Source organism: Dermacentor variabilis, chromosome 1 (assembly GCF_050947875.1).
Source record: "Dermacentor variabilis isolate Ectoservices chromosome 1, ASM5094787v1, whole genome shotgun sequence".
Classification (NCBI taxonomy): Eukaryota; Metazoa; Arthropoda; class Arachnida; order Ixodida; family Ixodidae; genus Dermacentor; species Dermacentor variabilis.
In genome coordinates this window covers 209,469,853-209,493,728 of record NC_134568.1, presented here as the reverse complement: position 1 = coordinate 209,493,728, position 23,876 = coordinate 209,469,853, and the positions used below count along the sequence as shown (strand labels likewise).

Genomic DNA, 23,876 nt, shown 5'->3' with positions numbered 1-23,876 from the left:
TTACCGAGCTGCTTGTTACAAAAGGTGAAATGAGAAATGTCTCACGGCTTGTTTGCAGAAAACGTGGCATGACCGTAGTTCCAATGGTGGCACGTTTGTACAAGTGGCAGCACACTGGGCAACATCTCCGTCAACACCGGCCGCGATAGGTGGTTTTTAGGCGCGTCTGTATCGACAAAGTAACAGAAATTATCTCGATGCATGACGAGTACACGTATCGTGATAATTTTGGTTGCTTCGGTGCAGCAAGACGAGCTACAACTTGCGCGTTCCTACACCTCCATGTATACAGGGCCCGCTTTCGGTGCTCCAACTTCGCCGCTTGGGCTAGTAGTAAGATGGTCACTTTCCTGTCACTCAGCTGCTTGTCCGAGTACTGCCCACTCGTAGTCGTCCTACAGTGCCCCCTTCTGCGCAGTGCATGCTACACTCGCTGTTTGTTCGCGTCAACTACGAGGCAGAAGCGGGAAAAATGCCACGTTTTGGGAAAAGACCAAGGAAAGCAATATAGCGAGCCGTGGATTCCGTTTAACTGCTGATCTTACCACCAAATTTTTATATCTGTTTGTTTAAGGCAACAAATGAGCGTCAGCAGTAGATACGATCGAATCAAAATGCCAGCTCATATTCGGAAAATGGTTTAATTTTCATTAAGTAGCACGTCTTGGCAAGTGACCGCACTCACGTAGTAAAGTATAACTTTGTCGTCTTGCAAAAAGAAATAATAAAGAACAATCTCGAATCCCTCGGCGGGCACTTCTGGTCGTCAAGCAGTGGCGGCTATGGGCGTAAAGCTGGCGGCCTCCAAGAGAGACGTGTCCTTAATATCAATGGCCTTGAAGCCGTCCACGTCGGTCAGTTCCTTGGAGTTGAATTTGGCAATGATGGCTTTGGGTCCAGCAGTTTTGGGAGTCAGGTAGAAGGTGACCTTCACTTCATCACCCGGGGGAATTTTCCTGGAAGAGAAACATCGTGCAAGAGGGTCACCGAAAAGAATTGGATCTGCGAGTCAGGTGACCTTGGCTTTAATGTTGGTAATGGACTGCTTTTCCCTCGTTCTCTCTTAAAATGAATCTTTATCTCGAGGTTAACTCCGACTTTTCTGTTCTATTACGCGTAAAACGCAGAAATGCTCCCATGAGACAACCGCTGGACCAATTTCAAAAAAAGAAAATTGTTGTTTTTGAAAGAAAACAATTGTAGCAACTGTAGTAAGGAGTATTTTTATTTAGGACTTCATATGCTTTAAAAAAATTGCCGAATATGAGCAAGTGTGTAAAAATTGAAGCAACAAGTTTACAAATCTGTAAAGTTGCACTAAAAACAGATATCGCCGTTCTGCAAACTGCAGCTGTTCAAGTACATGAGCGAACAAATTGGCTATATAAGTTTACAGCGTACGTGAGACTGTTACAATGCTTACGAAGGTTTTACAAAAGTCCTGCTGACAAATTAGTGTTATGCTTGAGAGTGGTGTACATTACATTAAGTTTGGCCGTTTAACATGTATAAATAAGTGCATTTTCATGAATTGTGATGTCGTTGTTTATAGCTGAGTTGAAAACTTCGTACTTAAGTTTTTATATTTTTATTTAGCAATTTACGAAAATTTAAAAAACTGACGGCCTAATAAAAATCTAGGTCCGTATTTATCAAAAGGTCTTGCGCAAAGATTGATTGCAAGAGCAAATTCTAACCAGTCGTCATGGTGGGCATATTATTAGCGAAAGACAGCCGGTCCATGGAAACTGTTACGAACAAAAAGCTTTTTGAATTCGTCCCCGGGGCCCGCCCGTATTAGCAAAAACTTCTTGCGCTAGAACTGGTCACAAGAGCGGCTACCAGCCAATCGGGATGCTGAACATATAATCAGCGAAAAGCGCCGGCCAATAGCAAACACCTCTTACGAGCAAAAAGCAAAAAATTAAGCCCCTGCCTTCCTAGTGTCACTAGAGTTCAACATTTTCTTTTAAATGCAACAAAGCTTATCAAACTGGATACACTTGATGCCGAACATTGTGATTTCTTCGTTCATGTGTATTTTTATAGAAACTACCGGGCTAAAAAAATTAGCTTGAGTGGTCTTATTAGCATGACGATTAGCTTGACCACCGTGAGAGGATTTCTTGTGCGACTATACGAACTGAGGACGTGTATTATCCCGCGCTTTAAGGATGTCTTGCTTTGCAATAACGCCACATCGCTTCCCTTGCGTCACTTGGGGTTTCCAGCTGCCAGTATTAAAGCGCGTGCTGCTGTAACCATTATTTCCCGAATGTTTTCCTGTACTTCACTGCGGTCATTCCTCAAGTTATAACACCCTTAGAGCATGCCCTTGAATACGCTGTATCGGCAAGGGAAAGCGCTCCTAATTTGGACTATCTCAAGTGCATGAATTGCTAGAGCAAGTGTTCAATGAATGTACGGACATATAGATCAAATAATGAAAAAAATGCATTATTTGATGCTTACGATGATAAACTAATTAAAATCTAGGGTTTTACGTGCCAAAACCACGTTATGATTGTGAGGCAAGCTGTAGTGGAATTTTGACCACCTGGGGTTCTTTAGTGTGCACCCAATGCACGGTACACGGCCATTTTTGCACTTCGGCTCCATCTAAATGTGGCCGATGCGGCTAGGAATCGAACCCATGACTTCGTGCATAGCAGCGAAACATCATGGCCGCTAAGCCACTACGGCGGGTGCTCCTGAGCTAAAGCTTCCTCTTAAGCGACAACGTACAAAATGATTTTTTAAATGGTGTACTTAAAAAACGTATGCTTAGAAAACAAGGTCTATAAAAGTTACTCGAATAAAATGTAGGTTAATTACCTACACAGGCAGACATCTCGTACGAAAGAAGCGAGAGTACAAATCACTAATTTAACTAAGTGCATCAATTACCTTCCTAATTACGAACTTTACAGTGGATGTTTATGTTAGTAAGTGGAAGGGAAGAACGAGATAACCGCCACCATGCCATTCGTTAAATTTACCTCGTTACGCACGGCTCGCTGTCCAACCCATTTTTTTTTTTTACACAGAAGGGTGGCATAAAATCAAGCTGCCTTGGTGATTCCTTCTTTCCACGAGGTTCCATTGCAATTGCCACCTTGCGCACTGCCGATCATCAACACGTATAGTCACTTCAGCAGCAGGAGCTAAGGCGGGCTGCTTTTTATCATGCGGTTCTGCCCCACAAAGCAGCGTGAGGTGTCGGAACGCTGAATTGTTAGCTGGAATTTCAGACTGCCTTTGGGAGACTGAGATTTCAGCTAAGAGAAACCCTAGCTGTAAGAATTGGGCCTTGGGCAGTCTCAAAGTCGGCGCTATCTTCTGCATCCTTGAGGGAGCACGGATCTGCGAGGAAGTCTCATAGGTAGCGGTACGACATCTTTCGTGGCCGAGTCTCAAGTTACCAAGTCTGCCACTACAGGTGACAACCTATGGCACAATTCTAATACTATAGTCTTATTTTTTTTGTAATTTCTGCCTTCAACGATGAAGATACGAAGGGACGTTCTGGCGAAGCCTTGTTGCCTTTAGAATTTTTGTTCTGGTATAGTGGACTAGAAGCTCTTAGATGCGTTCTACTTCCCAATTGTGTTCCGTAGTCTACTTACTGCTTGACGTCCAGCCTCAGCGGTTCCGTAAGCCCCGGTCCCTCGATGAGGAAAAATCCTTTGCTCAACGACTTTGGAAGTGGATTCCTGAACCAGGCCTTGACAGCCAGTGGTTTCTTTACGATCGCATCACCATCGGCCTGCAAGTCACACAGGTTGTAAGCATATATACTTTCATTTTCGTGCAGGGCAAATTTCCCGCTGGGTAACTGCATGAAAGCAGATTGGTCCTGATGTTTGGAGGACATCTAGAGACTTATGCATAGAGTGATAAATTGTCAAAATTTCTGAGCGCGCTCGAAGTAGTGCACACTTGCGCATGCTCTTCGTAGCGGAATACTCGCAATGAGACCGAACCATGTCACATCCCTGGCATATTAACTGCCAGGGCTACGACACGGTTTAGTCTGATGGCAACCGGCTGCGTACATTTCGTTATCATACAGGGCTCACACTGCTCATCGAAGCTGCGTGCTTGCCGAAAAAATCAAAGAGCATCGTAAGGTTTAATTCTAAGCGGCCTTAAACTTTCGCACGGGCGGCAAAGAGTGGCTCTCGACGGGTCAACTGCATGGTTGGCGACATTCATGCCGGTAAGCTTCTTTCTTTTTCAATTTCTGCAGGCGCGTGCTCTCATCACATAACCCGCGCTCCAGCTTGCCTAATATATAAGCCGGTTTGCATATACTGTTCAAATCTACGAACTGGGAGATGTCTGAATGTGGAGTCACACGCATTTTTTTTTTCTAAGAACGGTTTCATCGTCCATTATCTTCGCTCTCACTTCTGTTGTAACACGTGGCCGAGGCTTGTTCATGCTAGCCTTACTTTTTGCACAAACGAGCTACATATTTCGCCCCGGAGCGCACTCCGTTGTCAAGCTCCCTGGATTTTAATGATGGGGTTTTACAACTAAAGTAAAGCCGAGGCTATTACAAGCGCCGTAGGAAAGAGGTCTCATTATTTATTACCACTTAGGCCTGCCGCCTTGCTGCGATAAAGTACTGACCTCAATTTTGACGTCGGGCATGCGCACCCTGAAGTCGTCCTGCGCAAAGTAGTCAAACTTTGTCTCCTTGATGGTGGCCATCGTGGCAATGTTGAACATGGCTTGGTCCAGCAGCACCTTTTCGTACTCCGGGTACGTCACCTCCATGGATACTTCCTCTCCTGCACGGATTCCAAACAGCCACTACACTTAAGGTGGGAAAATCAGCAGGAACAGAAAGACATCCGCGCCGCAGTGGTACTTCATTACGTCCGTTAGAGTTGCGATATGATCTACACAGGCATACACCCTGGCATATGAACTAGGCATACCAAGCGAACGCAAAATGAGTACAAAATGAACATCACGAACAATATATTGCTGTTTTATATGCGTTGTGAGGCATTCACATGCCAACAAACGAGCTAAATCACTAACTTCTTCGCCGGTTCCACGTTTTTACTACAATTCAAAAGACTGAGTTGGAAGGCATTTTTTCTCTGCTGATCGGTCGTCGTGCAGTCAAGAGTAAAATTAAGTAAATAAAAACACCCGGCTGAGATACGTGAACAATGAGACTGCTGAACTGAAGGCAGAGCGAGAGTGTTGATAGAAAACTAGCGGCCGCGGAAAACAAAAATCAAACAGTTTCTTACTCCACTCTGGGACGCAAGCGCTTCAAGGTCATGCGTTTCGCATGTGCTGTCTTTCACCACTGCAACCGCCGACAATTTGTCGCTTTATTTCTGTCAACGGCTCAACAATAGAAACACGTCATTGCAATGTTATTTTATTGCATTATAGCTTAGTGACAGCACAGAGAGCATCGTTAGGGGAAGCACAACGCAACACAAACTGTGTAGTTTACCAACAGTGTCTCAACACCTTCGCATATTTAACGTATCTCTGTACTTAACAGCCTGAAAAGCATTACCGCCCCATTTCCGCCTCAGTTCTTGTGCTGCTCATACATGCGTGGTACTGCCGGCGACAGCAGCACGTGGCTCTTGGCTCGGCCACTGTGTCAAAGCGATAGTTGAGGAAAATTCAGTAAAGCTAGATTGATGGAATAGAATTGATAGAATGGGCTGAGGTGTGGTTCTCCAGACAGAACGCAACAATGGAAGACGAGTGGCGGCGCCAGCTTTGCACTAGCTTCTCATGACGCCATTTATTTTGAAGGCTAGCTTCCGCTTGTAACTAGCTGTCTATCGCTACAGAGAAAAAATAAATAAACCGCCGTTCGACAGCACGCAAATATTAAAGCTGGCATTCTTCGGAAGCTTTTACTGCATAAAAGCGACCCATATAAAGATAACGAAATACTGTTTATTGCATGACGTAACACTGACATCGCTAGCGCCACAGACTTGGGAGCGGAAGTGTTGCGTTCATTTTTCCTTTTTTTTCCGATAGTTAACCCTCTGCCACCAGAGGAACTCCGTTAGGGTTTTAGAAGACTACCACTGCAGTCTCAACTGACCTGGTGTTTCTCTCTAGTGCCTCAACCTAATCACCCAATACATTTTGGGCCCTATTTCGTCCATAACTTGATTCATTGTTTGACAGGCGTTGTGCCCCATAAATATATCAAGAACCTATGAAAACTACGGGCGGAGTGAACAAAGTCGCGGCAGTCAGGCACAGATGCAGGCAACGTTCCGGCCCCTTGTGTAAGGTACTGCACACGGCTTTCAGCGGCAGCTATGTCATTGCGGAGACGCCTCGGGTGCACGTGGGATTGCTCAAAATTGCTCAATATTACGCCACGATTACATCACGGATGAAATGTTCGCAGCACGTGACATGGTGGGAGTAAAGCCCAGCGCCTAAGCAGTTCGAACGCAACGGTTGCAAAGGACGCCAGTGAACCGCACGGCGACAAACTCCAAGCGAGAGAGAGAGAGAAAGCGTTATACAGCACGGCCCCACTGTGTTTAGATGGCACAGGGGGACAATGGCTACCCTAACCATGCGCCGAATAAGAGCGTTCGTGCGCCATTGCAGAAGAAGAGCTGACAGCGGTTGGGCGATGGGCAGGAAAGAGGCGTTGGACTAATCATATATATAGCGTCGCAGCTAACGTTAGCCGAGCTGTTCAATGAAAAGAAATAAGATTTAAAGTCACGGTGCCAGATACAATTTTCAGGCCTACTATCGTCAGACTTCTGACGACCGAACGCCGTAGGTAATATAATTTCATCTTGTACCATGTTCTTTATATCTATATTTCGCTGAACAGCATGGCTAACGTTGACTGGGACACACGGTATAATAAAGAAATAAGAAATAAACAAAATTAGACAAGCAGAGGTGGAGGGAATGCTCACTCGAGTTTGGCTTGATGTTGATATCGAACTGACCGCTCTTGACCAGTTTCCTCTTGTTGCCCGTGTAGTGGGTGCTCTCGACGCGCATGACGACGTGTGCCGAGTACTCTTTGGTCGGGTTCTTGTTCCTGGCGCTGAGCTTCACCTGCACAGGATGGCAGATGCACGTGCAGTAAGTAGTTCGCTGTTCGTATTTGACGCATGAGATTGTGGCAATAAGATATTATTACATCTTGCTGACTTATTATATCCTGGTGTTACCATCGTGCAAAATGACGGAAGCGCTACCGAGTTCGTGTGCTGTTTTGGCCAGCCACTACACATTAACCCCGCCGCCCACAAAAGGTTTGAGGAGTAAACATGTCCGCACAGTCTCCCTCGGTACGATCTCTTTTGTTCTTTTTCATTTAGTCATAGGTGCACTCTAACAGGTGCTGTTAAGTATTTTTAATAGATTAATAAATTTATTAAACCATGCGCTGGAATGGAAAGCGAAATCGCCCGCAGTTCAGGCCTGGCTAAGGGTCTGGTGCGCGCACGTGTAGCTTTCTTGTCGTACTTTTGTGGCCTCGTTCTCTACGTACAAAAAAAAAGAGGACATAGGAGAAAATTTTTTCTTTCCTGTATCACACTACAGCATCTGTCAACGTAAAAAATGCGCCAAATGTTACAAAATAAAATTAATCGACGATTACGATACTCCGTAATGAGAAATTGGGCACAGCTTATACGCGTTTTCATTTCGCGATATATTGGCTGGCACGGACAATCTGTCCCTTGCGCGACGTTGCAAACGGAGCGAAGTGTGGCGCGAGCTGCTTCGCTATCAGGGAGATTGCGAGAGGTAGCGCGTGGGTGACGCGTGGGCGCAATTCATAGCAGCCGCCGCAGACAGACCTCCGCTCATACAGCGCTTTGTTTCCATATATGGTATCGGTGGATGTCATCGGTGAACAGACGTCGGCGTGCTACTCTGGCGCCATCTCGTAGCGGTCGTCGCCGCAGAACCCGTCTTGCGCGGCACTATGCTTTTTTTCTCACTCTTTTGCCTCACCATCCTCCTGCACTTTCCTCCTTGCACTCTCTTCATTATTGCCGTCTTTCATCCCCAGCTGTGCTCCGCGTTCACTCTTTCATCGTTCACTGTGCTCGTTCGCTCGGTTACGCCAAGAGACGCCGACGCTCAACGCAGAAACGGATGCCTAAGAGCTGCGCTCTAAAACACACACGCACACAAATACGAAGAGCACACACACACACACAACGAGCACAGTGGGTCATAACGTGTGTGCTGTACGTAATGCTTGGCACAGTTTTCACGACGTCGTGCCAACATAGCCTCGTTCTTCCCTCTAGTGAGGCATCCGTCAGAAGCATTTCGACTAAATAGAGTGAATAGAGTCACTATTTCCGCCCAGGTTGTTACATTGCGAAACCTTGAAGGCAAGTTTGCGTTCAGCAATAAAAGAACCACCGCAATTTTGACCCGGGTAGCTTCAATTTTGCAGCATCTCCTTCCGAACAGAGTCGCGGCTGTCGATCCTGTCAGGTATGTGGGGGTCACTCCAACGCTCTTCACACCTACTGGTCCCCTTCATATTACCTCTTCCCGCTCCATACCTGCCAACTCTCCCGATTTTTCCATGAAGCTTACGAAATTGTAAATTGAAAATTTTGTCGTCAGGTTATACGAAAAATAGATACTGTTCGCTAAAAAAAAACTGGTTTAGAAGCATTGAAGGATAGGGTGGCGCAAGATATATTTAATAAGCACACAAGAAAGGCAAGATCATCGTTAATTAAGTACGCATTTATCCCACAAGAAGTGTACGCTCAGGGACAAAATTTAAAAACAATTCGTGCCGTACCCCCGCCCCCTTTTCTTCATTTCCGCGGGACTTTTACGAATTTTGAAGTTCACAGGTAGACAGGTATGATATTACCCTCCTTCAAGTGCCTTCATTGGAAAAGCTGGACAACCCCGTGATAGGATGCCCAAACCTTGCTCTGCAATCGATGTCCGCACATTAATTTCGTCCAGGGTACAACTAGCCGTCCCCAGCACCAGTAACTTGCTGATCGTAGACACCATATCTCGGATGACAACAGGCAATTTTATTTTTCAAAGAAGCATTATCTCTCTCTCTCTCTCTCTCTCCGATGCGACTTCTCTACTCCAGTTATCTATACAGTATGTAATGCATTAGACAAAAGAAAAGGTCGGCTTGTTAGTTGTTACCATTATACATCATTTCTTCACCACCATCGAAACTGACCGGTCAGCAGAAGTACGCGCACAAGATAGATGCTAGACTAGTTTGTCCAACGTTCATCTTTCCTCTTTGCGGTCACATTTCACGTTGGCGAATCGCGGCGTTTATCTGCCGAGTACGCGTTGTGACCTCCCATCCGGCGACAAGCTCCGGCGACATTGACGTTCGGATGCGACCACCACCGGCTCGAGCCCTGCAGTCCTCCTGCCTTTGTTTCCTTAGTGTTTTGTTTCAGCAAGCATAACATCTGTTTTCGTGTTCTTCTTTTGTTGCATCTGAGTACACCGTGGAGGTCTGCCAGTGGAGAAGATTAAACTGGGACTAACAACCAAGGTTTGGGTATGGGCTAGTTCGTATTCCATTGTTTCAAACATAATTTACAGCGCATACAAAGACAAGGGACCAAAAGAGTTCTTTTGATCCCTTGTCATTGTATGCACTGTAAGTGATGTTTGAAACTAGCAACCAACAAGTGCATTTCGCCGTCCCTTTTCACCATGCAAAATGCTATTGTCGAATGAGCCGAAGTGTCCGATGTGCGTCGAAAAACGCGAAGACGTTTACTATGTTTAGTATGCAATCAACTGGGGAGAAAACAGGTAGTGCTTCACCTCATAAATAGTCCACAGGAAATCATGCTACAGACAGGCTGTCGCGCACTGCTCGTTTCTTTTTACATCTCTTCACACAATAGAAAGCTTTTTACTTGAAAACTTTCGGGAGAGTTATATAGTGACAAGAACAAAAAAAAATCAAGAAGGACCACGAGCAATGCCACTTGCGTTCGCATGAAAAAAATAGTATTCTAAGCATTGCTTAGAATATTGCCTATTGCCATTATGCCATTGCCTATTATGCCATTGCTTCCCTCGTCAAAGTTTCGTGTTACGTCCCACAAATCACGAAGCTGGTCCGCATAAGCATCTCCATGGTGGGCTACTGTTGCGCGCAGCGTACCGTGAACTGGGAGCCGATGACGATGTCGTCCAGAAGCTCGAAGTCGAACGTGACGTCTTCCAGTTCCTCGTTCAGATAGTAGCGGGAGTAGGCGTGGTTGCACTTGCGCAGGGCCTTCAGCATGGCGTCGCGCTCCTCTTGTGTGTCTGCGCCCGCCAGAGACACACACTACGTTAGGACCGAAGGAAGTACGCTGGCGTGCTCCGGCCTAGAGCATTCTCTATGTTCATTGGTGTTTAATGTGCACATAGATGGCAATACGTGGCTGTTTTCCCATGCGACCCCGACAAAACGCGACCAACTTGGGCTCGGATCGAAGTAGCAGCTTCCTTCCAAGTTGCAGCACACCATTGCCGCTTTGGCCCACTACGGTGTGAATGTCTTCGCTACTCCGTAAAACTTTCGGACACTGGGTATGCTACGAGAGCCCCACCGCTCGTTCCATAGCTTCAGTGACACGCGAAGCGGCATGTATGCATGGTTTTGATAAACTCAGTCCATTTGCGAAGACGCACCTTTGGCTATGGGCACGGCTCGTTTATGTGAAAAGTCAGGAAACAGTTATCCTCTTTATGGAATTAAACTTTATTGTACGCAAACAACTGTGGACGTGGCTAGTGACTTAATTGTACGCCACGTGAGTCTGTAGAAGTAGCCGATTCGAAAATCTACGAACGAGCTACTTTGACTTGGCGTTGTATTGCCCCCTCAAGTTTAAAAAAGCTGTTCCGGCCTCCTGTTACCGAAGCGCGTCGTGACTTTCGCAACTTAGATGCGCATGTCGTTAGCCAAACTGCCGCTTAAATTCTGTATCAAAGAAAGTTCGAACATGATTCAGTGATTTACTTTTTTCAGGTTACTATCGGCGATGGATCGCATTTTTTTCTTTAACTAGCGGTCAGTATACATGATAGAGTGCGTGAGCGCGACTGAACGAGGACGTAGAAAGAAATAGATACACAGAGAGAGCGCTTTTTTCTACGTCCTCGTTCAGTCTAGCATACGCACTCTATCATGGATTCAAACCAACTAGCCCGCCAACACATTTTGGCCAGTATACGTTGCTATAAAAAACTGCCATGCTGCAGCGTTTCGACCAGAAGTCACACTTGCTCTATTTTTTCACCTTCTTTAGTGTATATAAAGCAAATATAAATAGTAATTATGCAGATCCAACGCACAAGTTGGAATCAGTTGTTCTTATCGTCATCTGTGCAACGTGTAATGCCATGCATAATTCACGTTTATGCACCGTACCGGCAACGACATTATTCTGATGCAACTTTCATGTTTACGTGCGACACCGTCCATAATCTAAGCTGAAATACAAGCGCCAGCTCATGCGAATGCCCACTGCGAGACGCTGACGCAGTGGTGTTTGTAGAGGAAAGAATGGGGGGGGGGGGGGGGCGGACAGATGGCTACTGAGAGAAGTAGGACGCAAAAGAAGGCGGTAATGTGGTTGGATAATATTTTTTTTCAGCTCTATTCTTGCGTCCATGGTCCAATGAAAACTGGCGCGTGCACACGTGCTCTCGTGTGAACGTGGTTTCGCGCGCACATGCTACGCGACGTGAGTCACGCGCCTATTCGGCAAGACAGCAGCAGCCACCGTCAGGAAAGCCTGGGAGGGCCCACTAAGAAAGCTTCAATTTAATAAACGAAATCTCTATTTACGCCACAACTCCTTCGTGAGGCGTAAAAGGTTTCAAGTTCAGCACCTTCGCCCTTCAATGGGCGCAGTAAAAATCACCTCTATTGTGCTCTGCTCTGACGTCTGCCCTGCTCTTGACGGCATGCTGCCCACGAGACTTTTGAGTTATGCAGAAAAGCCCGCTTTCGCCACCAGTTGATAGTCCGCGGGTTACACTCTTAAGCAAAATCACACCCTTTTGCCACACAACAATAATCGTCATCTGTCTTGTCCGCATTTCCTTTCTTTAACGCGGCGAGCCCGGTACTTTCCAGTAACGAACAGCATGCGCGTTATCAGCATGACATAGCATTCCCGACAGGAAAATAGTTGGCCGCGGCGTTTTCAAGAAAGGAAACGCAAGCAAGGCAGATGACGATTATTGTGTGGCAGTGATACACACCAAAGGGTGTAACTTTGCCTAACAGTGTAGTGCTGAGAGCACGCCATACGCACCCCTATGCAGCCGCACCTTCAGTGCATATTAAATTGTATAAACTCTAGGAGCTGAGAAACGCTGCGTTATATTTGGCATGTCGAGTTGATCACTCGGTACTGTGTCCATGGCAAACGTATGAGACCTCGTGACATGTTTAAGCACAATATTGCATATACAGCTGAGTTAGCGGAAAGGAAGAAAGGTCAGCCAGCTCACGTTCGGGGTGCTTGTAAGAATCTGTGATGTCTTCGCGTTCAAATTTCCCAGCGGCTTTCGTGCTGATACACTGTCCAATCCTAAAAGAAAGAAAAATAATAAAACGCACCACTGATTAATCCTATAGCAAAAGCATTGTGAAGAAATATTCTGGCGCGCATATTGCTAAAACGCCCGATATGACAGAAAAAAGGTCGGACTGGGCGAGAGCCCTGTTAAAGGCGAAATTAACCAAACTTATGAAACACCTGACTGATAGGGGCATGTCTGTTGTACAGAGCCGTACATGTAACAATCTGCTTTATTTACTCGCTTAAAAATATTTTTGCTTGCTTTTATCTCTCCATTCTTGTCTTTGCTTCTCTCTGTTCATACACATGTGCGTTTAGCAAATTTCTTTTTGGTACATCTTCAATGCTCTTTCTGTAATGCTCAATAAGTACAGTTGAGATTCGAAGCATACTGAGCAAAACGATTCGCCATAGAGCACTGCCGGACGGCGCCAGACAAGTTGGCCAGAGTATGAAGATGCGCCGATTCGTTCCGCCTTTCTGTCGTGGGACTCCATCACAATGAAACCAGTCCAAATGAAAATTTCGACTGCGCCCGATGGGGAACCAGCGACGTGCGGTGTATCGTGCTGAAAGTGCGCCCACTCGCGCTACTCGCTTGTGGAACCGGCACGAGACGGTCATAGCGCTGCCACATTCAGGCGCTTGATGCCAGTTCTTGTCAACGGGTGTGGGACAGCATACGGCCTTTGGTGAACAGGCAGTCGTTACAAAGTTGTGCTTGTTAAAGGGACACTAAAGAGAAATAATAAATTTGTTTAGACTTAATAAGTAGCTTTCCTTTGAAAAAGACAATTTTTGTCAATCTCGCGATAATAAGTTGAATATCGAAGAGGAAATGAAGGTCTAAGTTCTATTTTTTTTTAATTTTGTGTGAGAACCCCAGCGCCGGTACGTCATCGTGACGTCACGTAAGGGTTTTTTTTTTCTTTTTTTATTTCTTCTTGCATTTGGGTTGAATAGGACTCAGTAAATGTTCCCGAAACTTCATATATGTTCAGTATTTGGTCCAATTAGCACAGAATGTATTTAATGTTTACCGAAAAAAGTCCCTAGCAGACGCCTTCAAAATCCATGATATCACGGGCAACTGGTGCGGGAACCTCAAGGCGATGTCGCCACCAGTCTTTCGTTTTGGCACCTTTTTTGGATGACCAAGCCTCTTCTCGCAGTAAGAGTGGTGTTTTTGGTATTATATGAGGGTAATCTATTAATACAGGTAAAATCATATTTCCCTATAGCGTCCCTTTAAGCCCTCCATTCATATTAAATTAAATGTTCTTTCTTTGCATCTACCGAATCATGCCACTAACCGGATTAAGTTCTGAGGGCGGGAAGTACCCCCTTCTGCAAGTTTCTTCCCAGGTGAGCACTTTTCCGACATAACCCAAAGACCGCGGAAGCTATTAACCTGCCCTCCCGACTCCAATACATGGTACCGTGTTCGGCCTTGTATGACCGTTTCTACTGAACTATGGCGTCTTACTTGTCTGTGGCCTTGCGAATGAGCTTGAGTGGCTGCATTGGGCCCTGGTAACGCCAGTAGATCTGGTCTGCGTTCACTTCCGCGAAGATGAACGTACCGTCGTAAGGCTTCAGAATCTCGGCCCGCTTGATCGCCTTGACGCTAGCTGGTCCACAGCGGTAGATGCCTGCATAATACGAGGCCCACATAGCAGGAACCAGTAAATTGAGTTACGCTGTGCGCCCTGCTGTTTTGTGTCGTAACCTTATTTCCAGGTGCGAAGTGCTCGCGCAGAAAGCCAGTTCATTCGCAGCTGCGATGGTGATTTCCATGGTAGCCGATCGCATTTTGCCTACAAATTTAGCTGTATCATGTTATATTACACTTTAAAGGGACACTAAAAGCAAATACTAAGTCGACGTGGACTGTTTAAATATCATTCCAGAAACTCCGTAACGCTTGTGTTGCGCCAAGAAAATACTTAGTTTACGAGAAAATTGCATTTGAAGGGTCCGAATGCCCTTTTCGAAATTCAAATCTCCCGCCACCCAACGGGGGGTGAATGGTGACGTTGCATACGCCATCACCACCCTTTGCTGCTGTCGATGAGTAAAACCCCGCGCGACAGACTGCGCTACCTAGCCAAGACAGACTCAAAGGGAAGCCCATTACTTTTCGAAGCGAGATCAGGATGCCTTAGAACACGCACTTATAAAGCAAGATATAAGAAGGAATAAGAAGCATGTGCTTACTGCGATAAAGCTAGGGAAACGATGGAGCACGTTTTATTCGAATGTGAAGATATCTGCCCAGTGGTCGATTTGGGCACCTCTGGCCTCCTTGAAGCCCTTGGGTTCAGCGAGAGCAGGGGGACAGTAAACATGTCCGCAATAGAGATTACTAAGAGGCGATTGGAAGGTTGGTGGAAGTAGGGAAACGGACAAACAACGGAGACGTACAAAAACAAAGTTGGTCAAGTGGCGTGGACAGTTCGGGCATCCCGCGACATCACATGGAATTTAATTCCCTGCTGCTTGCAGTTTGTGCTAGTTTCGCGAGCCGGTTAAACCTGCGCAGCACTACGCGATAACGAAACTAGTGAAACGCGAAAGCGTTGGCGGCGCGGAGTCGAGCGAAAATGAAACCTTTCGACCACCCGCGTCGTTGTCAAAGGTAATTTCAATGGGTTACTTTTTTCTAAAAAAATGAAATAGGATTAGACAAGTACTATTTTATTTCGTCTTATAATTCAATGCAAGGATGTTTTTGCAATGAATTGTTGAGTACTATTGACAGAATTTGATTGAGGAGTGCTTTCGTCATCGGGCAAGTGGTTGAATGTCCCGGGGGAGTCTCTAACCATGTCCTGCATTTACCTCAATTTCGCGATTATTAAGGCTCCGTTCGCTATAATATTGGCGCCTTAGAGATTCTCGAGCACTAATGTATCCCTTTAGCTTGACTTAATATTGCCTTTAGTGTCAAAAGCCCTAGAGTAAACCGACTTGCCCTTCGTCCTATCCTAAGCTCTCTGCGTAAATGCCACACATTATATGCCCATACATCATTTTACACGACCTCAGAGTCACTAACTAGATTTGCACCAACACTGCGCTTGCGGCTCACCATCCGAGGCTTCCTGCGGTGTGGCATCGATGGCCTGCCAGCCAGAATAGTCTCCGGGCTCCAGGTCAGGCCGCGTCATCCACGCCTCGTTCCACACATGGAAGTTCCTGAAAATTCGCATACCTTTGCTTAGCCCACTCTATAAACGTTGATTTAATAGGTAAGCAGTGCTACCCGGCCTTGAATACAGTTAATCATAATGGGACGTGCGCTGTGCACATAAGGTCCATTCTCAGTCAAACTTCGTACCAGATCGAGTCCTTGTTCAGCTTTTCAATGGCCTCCCCATTGTCGTTGTAGAACTGGTCCACGGTCAAACTGCTGTGCGTGTCGTGGGCCGAGTAGTAGTTTGTCACTGGCCGAGACGGTATGCCCAGGGCCCGAAGCACTGCGGTGCAAACATTAGCATCTGAGGACACAGTGCTTGCAGTGTGGTGTACTTCACCGTCCTGGTGTCAATGCCGTGCTTACGGCATTTTCTGTGCGTGTGTGCATGCTCGTGTGTGTGTGTGTGTGTGTGTGTGTGTGTGTGTGTGTGTGTGTGTGTGTGTGTGTGTGTGTGTGTGTGTGTGTGTGTGTGTGTGTGTGTGTGTGTGTGTGTGTGTGTGTGTGTGTTTGTGTGAGTGTGCATGAGTGCATGTGTGCAGTGTGCGTGTGCGTGTGTGTGTGTGTGTGTGTGTGTGTGTGTGTGTGTGTGTGTGTGTGTGTGTGTGTGTGTGTGTGTGTGTGTGTGTGTGTGTGTGTGTGTGTGTGTGTGTGTGTGTGTGTGTGTGTGTGTGTGTGTTATCGTGAGCAATTGATAGCTGAATAGGCTGTCCCCCATGTCGCTCTTCGATTTCATAAATCTAAGACCTATACTTTTTCTTTCTTGCGAGTAAAAACTGTGGACAGACATCAGTTGCTTATAAGGTCTTAACGTTCGGTTAAAGCAAAGTTTTGCAGGATGCTTGCTAGAAAGCATCAGTTGCACCCAGCGGCTTTAGACCAGGGAGGATAGAGGAAGAATAACTCTCACCAGTGGTTGCTACGCCTGCGAAGACCCAACACTGGCCGTACTTCACAGGCTTTTTGTGTTTGTAAAACTGCTGCAATATTGAGGCGCTCCCTGTCCACCCTGTTGGAGGTGTGCCGCTTGAAAATTTCTCTGTCCAGTTGCCCACGATGACACCTTCGTCGTTCGGAGCATTGACCTGGAATGACGTGTACGCCAAGGTCGGTAATTTGTGGTGCCGCGGCGCGCACAGCAATCGAAGTTTTGTGTAAAGTACTTTGCGGCTGCAAAATTGGAAACAGGTTATTGCTCAGCCTGCAGGCTGGCTCTTACCACCGCGGAGACGTGCCTGGCAACCTTTACAGGATCCGCACACGCTGGAGACGCCAGCCGTCCCACGTGTCGCAGCAGGTAGACGCAGCATTCGAGCACGTTCCTCTCGAACTGAGCCACGGAGGAGGTGCAAAGAAAGCCAGAATTGGATCCTGTATTTGTAATCTGCTTGGGTCACTTGACCGAACTCAGTACACGCAAGATTATTTGTTTGCGGCTGTTACATTACTCCTCCAAAGAACAAGTGAAAACTACCCTCAGAGGATATGGCGTTGTGCTGCATGCAGAGCGCGAGGTCGCTGGTTCAATGCCCAATGCCTTATCGACAGACACTAAACGCAAAAACGTTCGTGTACTTGGATTTAAATGCACATTAAAACTCCACGTGGTCCAAATCAACCCGCAGCTGTTCACTACGGCGTCCCTCATAACCTAATGCGCAGTATCAGGAAATAAAGTCAGCAAATTATTTTTTTAACGAGGCGAAATTTCCACCGTTAAGCAATGCTTCTTTTTTTGTATCTTGGCTTCAGCGTTCAGTAAAGAAATATCTCGAACAAACACGATATGAAGCATTGAAGGCATACCACGCGCTCGCACAAGTTGCATGGCGCAGCAACGCCATTCACCAAAGTATTGGTCTGCATGTGTTAACACTAGGCATAGTCCTACGACACAATGCAGGTGTAAATGAAAACGTATTCGCAGCGGCCCAGCGCGGTTTAAGAACAAGTCAACGACACGCTTGTCAAACAATCTATTTCTCGATTTCGGTTTTCAGTTAAATGAAAAGAGAGAGGGCCGCACTCTGCAGTGGTTTGTCCTCTTAATACACTTTTGGTACAGAAGTAATCACGAGGAAGCCTTGATTGCTTATGTTTTTCTGGCGATACCTTTCTTTCATAAGGTACCGCACCATCCTTTGAATCCTCTAGAAAATGAATTTGCTTTTATGAAAGCCGCTTTAACGGCAATTAAAGGCATTCACTGCACCTAAAGAGAAGTGGGCGTTGCTCAGCTTTTTAACAATATACTACGCTAATAGAAATGAACTGTCTTTATTTTTTTTTTTTTTGCGTACCTGGCCGTAGCTCCACACGGTAGGCCTAAGTCTGCTGTGGCTTCCTCGCCAGATGAGGCCACTCTCCATTAGAACGCACTCATACCGCATCTGGATATTGTCCATGTACACAGTGTCGGCTGCAGAAAACAGTGCAAGGTTCTCACGCGTTAATTACACGACAGAATAACCGCGTAAGCGAAATCCATGTGGCCAGGAACTAAATTAGTTTAATTGCTTTAAACACAGAACTAACAGCGTTTTGCACTTTCAAACGCTCGGTGCTTACCCCTGCTCCAAGGATTGAAGAGAATGTAGACTGGGTCCCTGTGTGTGTATCGGAATCCAGTGTTGTCGTTCTCAGAACGGTTCTTAGTATCAATGTCCATGATCCAGTCTCCGACTATGACATTGGCAGGAGGTGTGATCTGCAAACGGGCAAAATGCGTGTAGTCACCACGTTGACGGTGCTTATCTTTTGTTCATATTTTTCATATCGATAATTTGGTTCAACAGCAAGACAAACAAAAAAAACTATAAAGTATTCCGAGCGAGCACCTCAATTGGAAAACGGTTGACTGAAGACTGCGAATTATTATCGAATCCTTATTTTACGGCGTACGACTTGCTGGAAGACGACTATGTCGCGTTCTGCCTCGAAGCATTTGTTTCATCTCTCCCTCGCTTTCTCTTTGCTATAGCCTTATTCTTGGTTAAGGTAGAAATAGTGTAGTAGTAGTACAACAGCACAAATGCAAGAAAGACGAGACAAAACAGAGGGCAGGACACAATTTTTCAACTTTTTACCAGGCCTTTTCCTGTCTGCGTTCATTATGGCAAAAAAAAAAAATTTTTTTTTTTTACAGCGAAGCTGTATATGGGGCTAGGTTGTGGGGGAAAATGCGTACGTCTATCGAGCCTTGTAGATCGAGAATTTCTCCGCATAGGTGGGCCGATCCCGAAGATGCGCAATACCGGGCCGACCCGCGGTGGAGGTGAAGCAGGATTTAAGCACTCCGCCAACTTACAAAAATACGTTTAATATCTTAGGTCCAAATACAACCCGTATCAGATTAAGCTAATAAGAACAGATACTATACTTTGACCCGCGTTGGCCATGTCTACGTTCGCACCACCCTCTCTTTGTCGACGTTCCAAGCGTTTGCGTATCTCCTTTGCTTTCCTTCCGCTCCCTCATGGTGGCGGTCCCGTAAGCGTGCTGCCCGCCAGGACCGCGAGGCGTAAAGAAACGCGAACCATCCATGTGGCTCAGATCCCGAAAACTTGGAACGTTTCATCGGAGCCACGGCCAGGTTTCAGAGAGAGTTTGTGGGGAACCAATTGTGGGGAACCAACCTTGGCTACGGTGAAGCAGTGTGTGCCCACGGAAGGCGGTGAGGTGCACGTTTGTTCTACGTGCCGGGATTCGTTAGTAAAAGGTATCGTGCCGCGTTTTGCAAAGATGCATGGGCATGTATACCCTCCGGTGCCTCGTCATCTTCCGAGGCTCAACATCGTGGACGAGCGACTATAGTCGTGCCTCGTAGTCCATTTTGTGCATACGGGGTTTGGCGCACAGTAATGCACGATTCGCCATTAAGCGGTCCACATACACAGCTTCGCTGGTCATCGACCTTCACAGAGTGGAATGGCACTGAGTTTTTTTTAATCGATAACGTCGATATTCAAGGCGTTTCGCAATGTGAAATAATGATGATATAGGCGTAAAATGAGCGTTTATCGTTCTCTCCAGGACAAATGTCCAACTTCTCGCCATGGCGTATTGAAGAGCCTGTGTGACTTCGTGAATTCCCACAACAGCGTCCAGTTTTGTTCTCAGATCCACGTACTGGGTGTTTCTGCGATGACTTTCAGAATTTCTTTATAATGTCATCTGTGGCAGATAGCGCAATTCTACTCTTTGAATTGCTGCACTTGAAGAGGCGGACATTACTTGCACAATAAATCGCAATGCCCAATCTACTAATTAACAGTAATTCAATAATTAGGTTCCTAACTAATTACCTTATCACATAGTGCAATTTACAAATTTCAGCTTGTGGGACTGCAAGGCATATCCGCTTGAATACAATGCTGAGGATGACATCTTTTTAGAGATATGCACCACCAAACTTGCTGTAAAAATGCGCTGTCGTCCCACTTACTTTTTTACCAAAACGCTGTTTTGTGCATTGAAACACGAAAGTAACTGCACTGCCTATGCATTTCTTCTCAAAGTTCGGGAATTAATATCTCGAAACTCGTGCAATCCTGAGAATTCATTCCAATCTACTACCTATCTAATAATATCTACCTTGCGAACTTCCAGGCTACAATTTATAAATTGCAATATGCGCTGTAAAGTAATTGGTTAAAATATAATTAGTGAACTTTTGCTAATTATTTCATTATGCATTTCGATTTATCTCCCAGATAATGTCCGCCTGTTTGGGCAATCCAGATCGAAGATTATAACTGCGCTATCTGCCACAAATGATTTTTTTTAATTACTGAAAGTCTTCGCAGGGACACCCAGTATATTTGACCTCATACTGCCGCATTAACAGGACACTGAAAGAAAACGCCTATGTCAGCTTAGATTGATAAAGTATTTTTGAAGAACTCTATCTTCGTTGGTATTGCGGTAATGGTTGTTTTATCGCGGAGAAAATTACAGTAAAAGTTCATTTTTCGAATTTCGTGCCAAAAGTCATGCGATGGTAAGTCACTGTGACGTCACATATTTCAAAGTTTTTTTCTTTTCTGGCATTTGGGCTGCTGCGGCTCATTCAATGTTCTTGAAACTTCCTAAGTTCAGTGATTACCTTATTTTTACAATAACAACGTAGTCAATTTTTGCCAATAAGAATTTAACAAGGCCAGAGCAGAGGCGGTCAAAAGTCATAACGTCACAGCGAGCAGTTGCGGAAACTTCAAGGCGGCGTCGCCACTCGTCTTTTGCTGCTTCTTTTCTGGCTTATCACGCCTCCTTTCATGGTAGGGGTGAATTTTTTGGTATTGTAGAAAGGTAATTTACAAACATAGCTAAATAATGTTTATCTTTAGTGTCTCTGCTCCGTTCTAGCCTGGTACGTCCTGTCTTGTTTATTATTTGTGCGTGTTAGACGTCTCTCGCGACACAATGTCTGGCAAACTAGCTCGCCACCTGTAAACAACCATGTCCTCTTCGTTAAGCACGCATGCCTTAAGCTATTCTTCTTATTATTCCTGTCTTTTTTTTTTTTTGCGTTTCAGAATTCTAAAAATCACAAGCCTCTATAGGGTTGTTCCAGTCACATTCGCACACCTGGCACACACTACATTATAACTATGAAGTTAAGAGAGTGCATGATCGGATAATGGATGTTTCTACCTCGACGTCGATGACGTTGTCGCGAGCCCTTGTGACGAGAGCCGTCCAGGAGGAGACACTTCCCAAGTACTCGGTGGACGACCGGTAGCCGACGGGCACCACAGCCACGGTGTTTTTGGTGTAGGACGGGGCCTCTTCACCTGCGCATGCGCACACGCACACAAAAGACGTTTCGCGAAGCACAACTAAAATTTGGGCTGGCTGATATAAATTCCTCGTGATGTCTTAGGTGCCAAGTGGAACACCATAGAAAGAGGGCCGACGGGCGCCGTTGTCCGTTCTTTGTTGCGTTCTGTTTGGCGCCTAAGGCATCACGCGGTGTTTCGTGAAGCGCGCATTTCATCAGGCAGCACTTTTACTGCGCGGCTTCGACAGAGACGATGACAGGATTGAGGTTGGTCAAAGCGCTTTCTTGTCCCTTTCTAAAACGAGGCTTCTCCTTCCTTAGCGCATGCGTAACGGCAGCCGGGTGCCTTGCGTGCGCGGATACCACTGTTCAAACCGTTTGTGGTGCTGCGTAAAAAAGATGAAAACTCTCGCCTTTTCTTTGTTGTATTGCGGCTGAAATTCGGAATGCGTACGCACTTTGTTCCATGCGGAAGTTGTGTATAAAAGGTCAAGGGAAAAAACCTGGGATTATAAGCAAATTCTAACAAATTCTAACAAATTCGTTCATTAAAGTCGGTGTTAACACCTTAAGATATCTTGTTACCTATTGTTGCTTATTGTGGTGAATGTTTACTATATGTTGTACCTATTGTGACCAAAGATTCTGTATCAAGGGTGTATTCGTTAACTCCTCTTGCGTAAATGCCATCCGGGAGCGGCAATCGGCGCAACGATCATCACGCTGATCGCTGTCATAGGTGGCGTGTGAACGAACTCGAGATATACGGAAATACTGTTACGTAGCAAGTTTTGAAAATGGGAGCGAAGTTTCCTACAGGGCACGCATTCACAAAACTTGTGTGAATAATTTGCTGGGGCTTGGATGACCTCCACTCATAACAGCGATCGTAATCATAATGATATCTTCGCGAGTATGGCCAGACATAGATGGCGCTTAAGTAAAATTGAAGGAGGAAATGGGGGAGGGGGGGGTGTTGAATTGAAAGCTCGGCCAGCTGAAACTTAGGTATCTCAGACATTCCCCGTGCTTAAAGGGCAACTCCGGCGATTTGTCAATGTTCAATATACGTTGTTTTGAATATACACTGATTCTCTGTGCCGAACGATATGACTGCAAGTCATTTAGTTTTCCGGAAAATGAATTTTCAAAATATTTTGCGTGCTCCCGACCTACGCCCACGAATGTATGACATTTTACTGGCCCACTTGTGGTTGTGACGTGAGAGACTACACCATCACTTCGCTGAGGAAAACGAAGCTGATTCCTTTATCTACGAGGCAACGGTCGACAATCATCGTTCTGATAGGCGTGATAACCGGTGCTTCTCTTCGTCTTGCCGCAGCACAATGCGTTGAGCTTGGGGCACGTCAGCTGCCTCGCGCGGCGGAGGGTCGGAAGCAAACGGCAACCCTTAAGCGCCCATATCGTCACTGAAATTGTCGCTGAAACCACCGCCCTCAGAAGACACCGTCAGCTTGGCTTTTCCTGGCGTTAGCACCATGTGTACTGCGTGTTTAGCACGCATTGTGTGTGTTTACATTATGCTAGAGCGTGGGATCTGACCTCATTGACTCATGCTGACTTTACACGAAGCAGCTACACGTTGCGGTTTCAGTACCTCGTTTACTGATTATTTAAAATTATAATATTATGAGTTTCTAAGCACATTGAACCACAGGACTGCCAATGCCATTTGAGAATGACAATATCGTAATATGGTTAAAAAAACGCCGGAGTTGCTCTTTAAGAGGAAGGAAACCACCTTAAAAGACAGAAAAGACGACTGAACAGGAAGTAGGGGCTCAGTTTTCTAGATCTCCAGTTTTAGCTTTCACGCTGCCTTGGCCGACACTTATCCCTTCAGCGACCTCAGCACGATGACCCTCAACAACTTCATACATACAAGAACCGTTCCATGCCACGCCTGTTTAACTATCTTCTCAGCCACTACATCACACAACAGGGCTGCGCCATCGCTCAGACAGCTATGCGCACGCTCGCGCGTCTAGCGTTAGCATACGTCGGTGGCATAGACGCATCGCGCAGCGAAGCATAAACGGAACGCGCGGAGCGGTATATATTTTTTGGTGACCGAACTTCTTCCGTAGCTTCCATAACGTTGCACGTTGAGTATTAAACGGAGTATAGGTCTCGACGCCGACAGGCGTCAACAAGCGATGCAGAAACCGTGCCTTACGCTGAACGCGCGTAGACGCGGCGGAGCGCGTGCTGACGCGTTCCAGCTCGTACGTCTGGTTGAGATTTTAGCCGCTTCCTGTCACGTTCTCCCTCTGCATCGCGCCCG

At 46.0% G+C, this 23,876-nt stretch overlaps 1 protein-coding gene and 1 pseudogene across 1 annotated transcript in view; both read right to left on the bottom strand.

Annotated features, from left to right (window-relative positions):
• Positions 1-622: 622 nt before the first annotated feature.
• The window catches only part of LOC142591875 (annulin-like), a 109,474-nt gene continuing 86,220 nt past the window's right edge, over positions 623-23,876 (bottom strand). The window contains exons 9-22 of the mRNA XM_075703963.1: positions 21,442-21,581; positions 18,358-18,496; positions 18,090-18,208; positions 17,009-17,119; positions 16,700-16,874; positions 15,934-16,072; positions 15,685-15,791; positions 14,080-14,245; positions 12,523-12,602; positions 10,175-10,320; positions 6,945-7,089; positions 4,636-4,796; positions 3,627-3,766; positions 623-956 (exon numbers count right to left, since the gene is read on the bottom strand). Coding sequence (XP_075560078.1) covers positions 767-956; positions 3,627-3,766; positions 4,636-4,796; positions 6,945-7,089; positions 10,175-10,320; positions 12,523-12,602; positions 14,080-14,245; positions 15,685-15,791; positions 15,934-16,072; positions 16,700-16,874; positions 17,009-17,119; positions 18,090-18,208; positions 18,358-18,496; positions 21,442-21,581 — 1,958 coding nt within the window. The 3' untranslated portion in view covers positions 623-766. The remainder of the gene's footprint in view (positions 957-3,626; positions 3,767-4,635; positions 4,797-6,944; positions 7,090-10,174; positions 10,321-12,522; positions 12,603-14,079; positions 14,246-15,684; positions 15,792-15,933; positions 16,073-16,699; positions 16,875-17,008; positions 17,120-18,089; positions 18,209-18,357; positions 18,497-21,441; positions 21,582-23,876) is intronic.
• On the bottom strand, positions 19,011-19,187 carry LOC142567731 (U2 spliceosomal RNA; annotated as a pseudogene).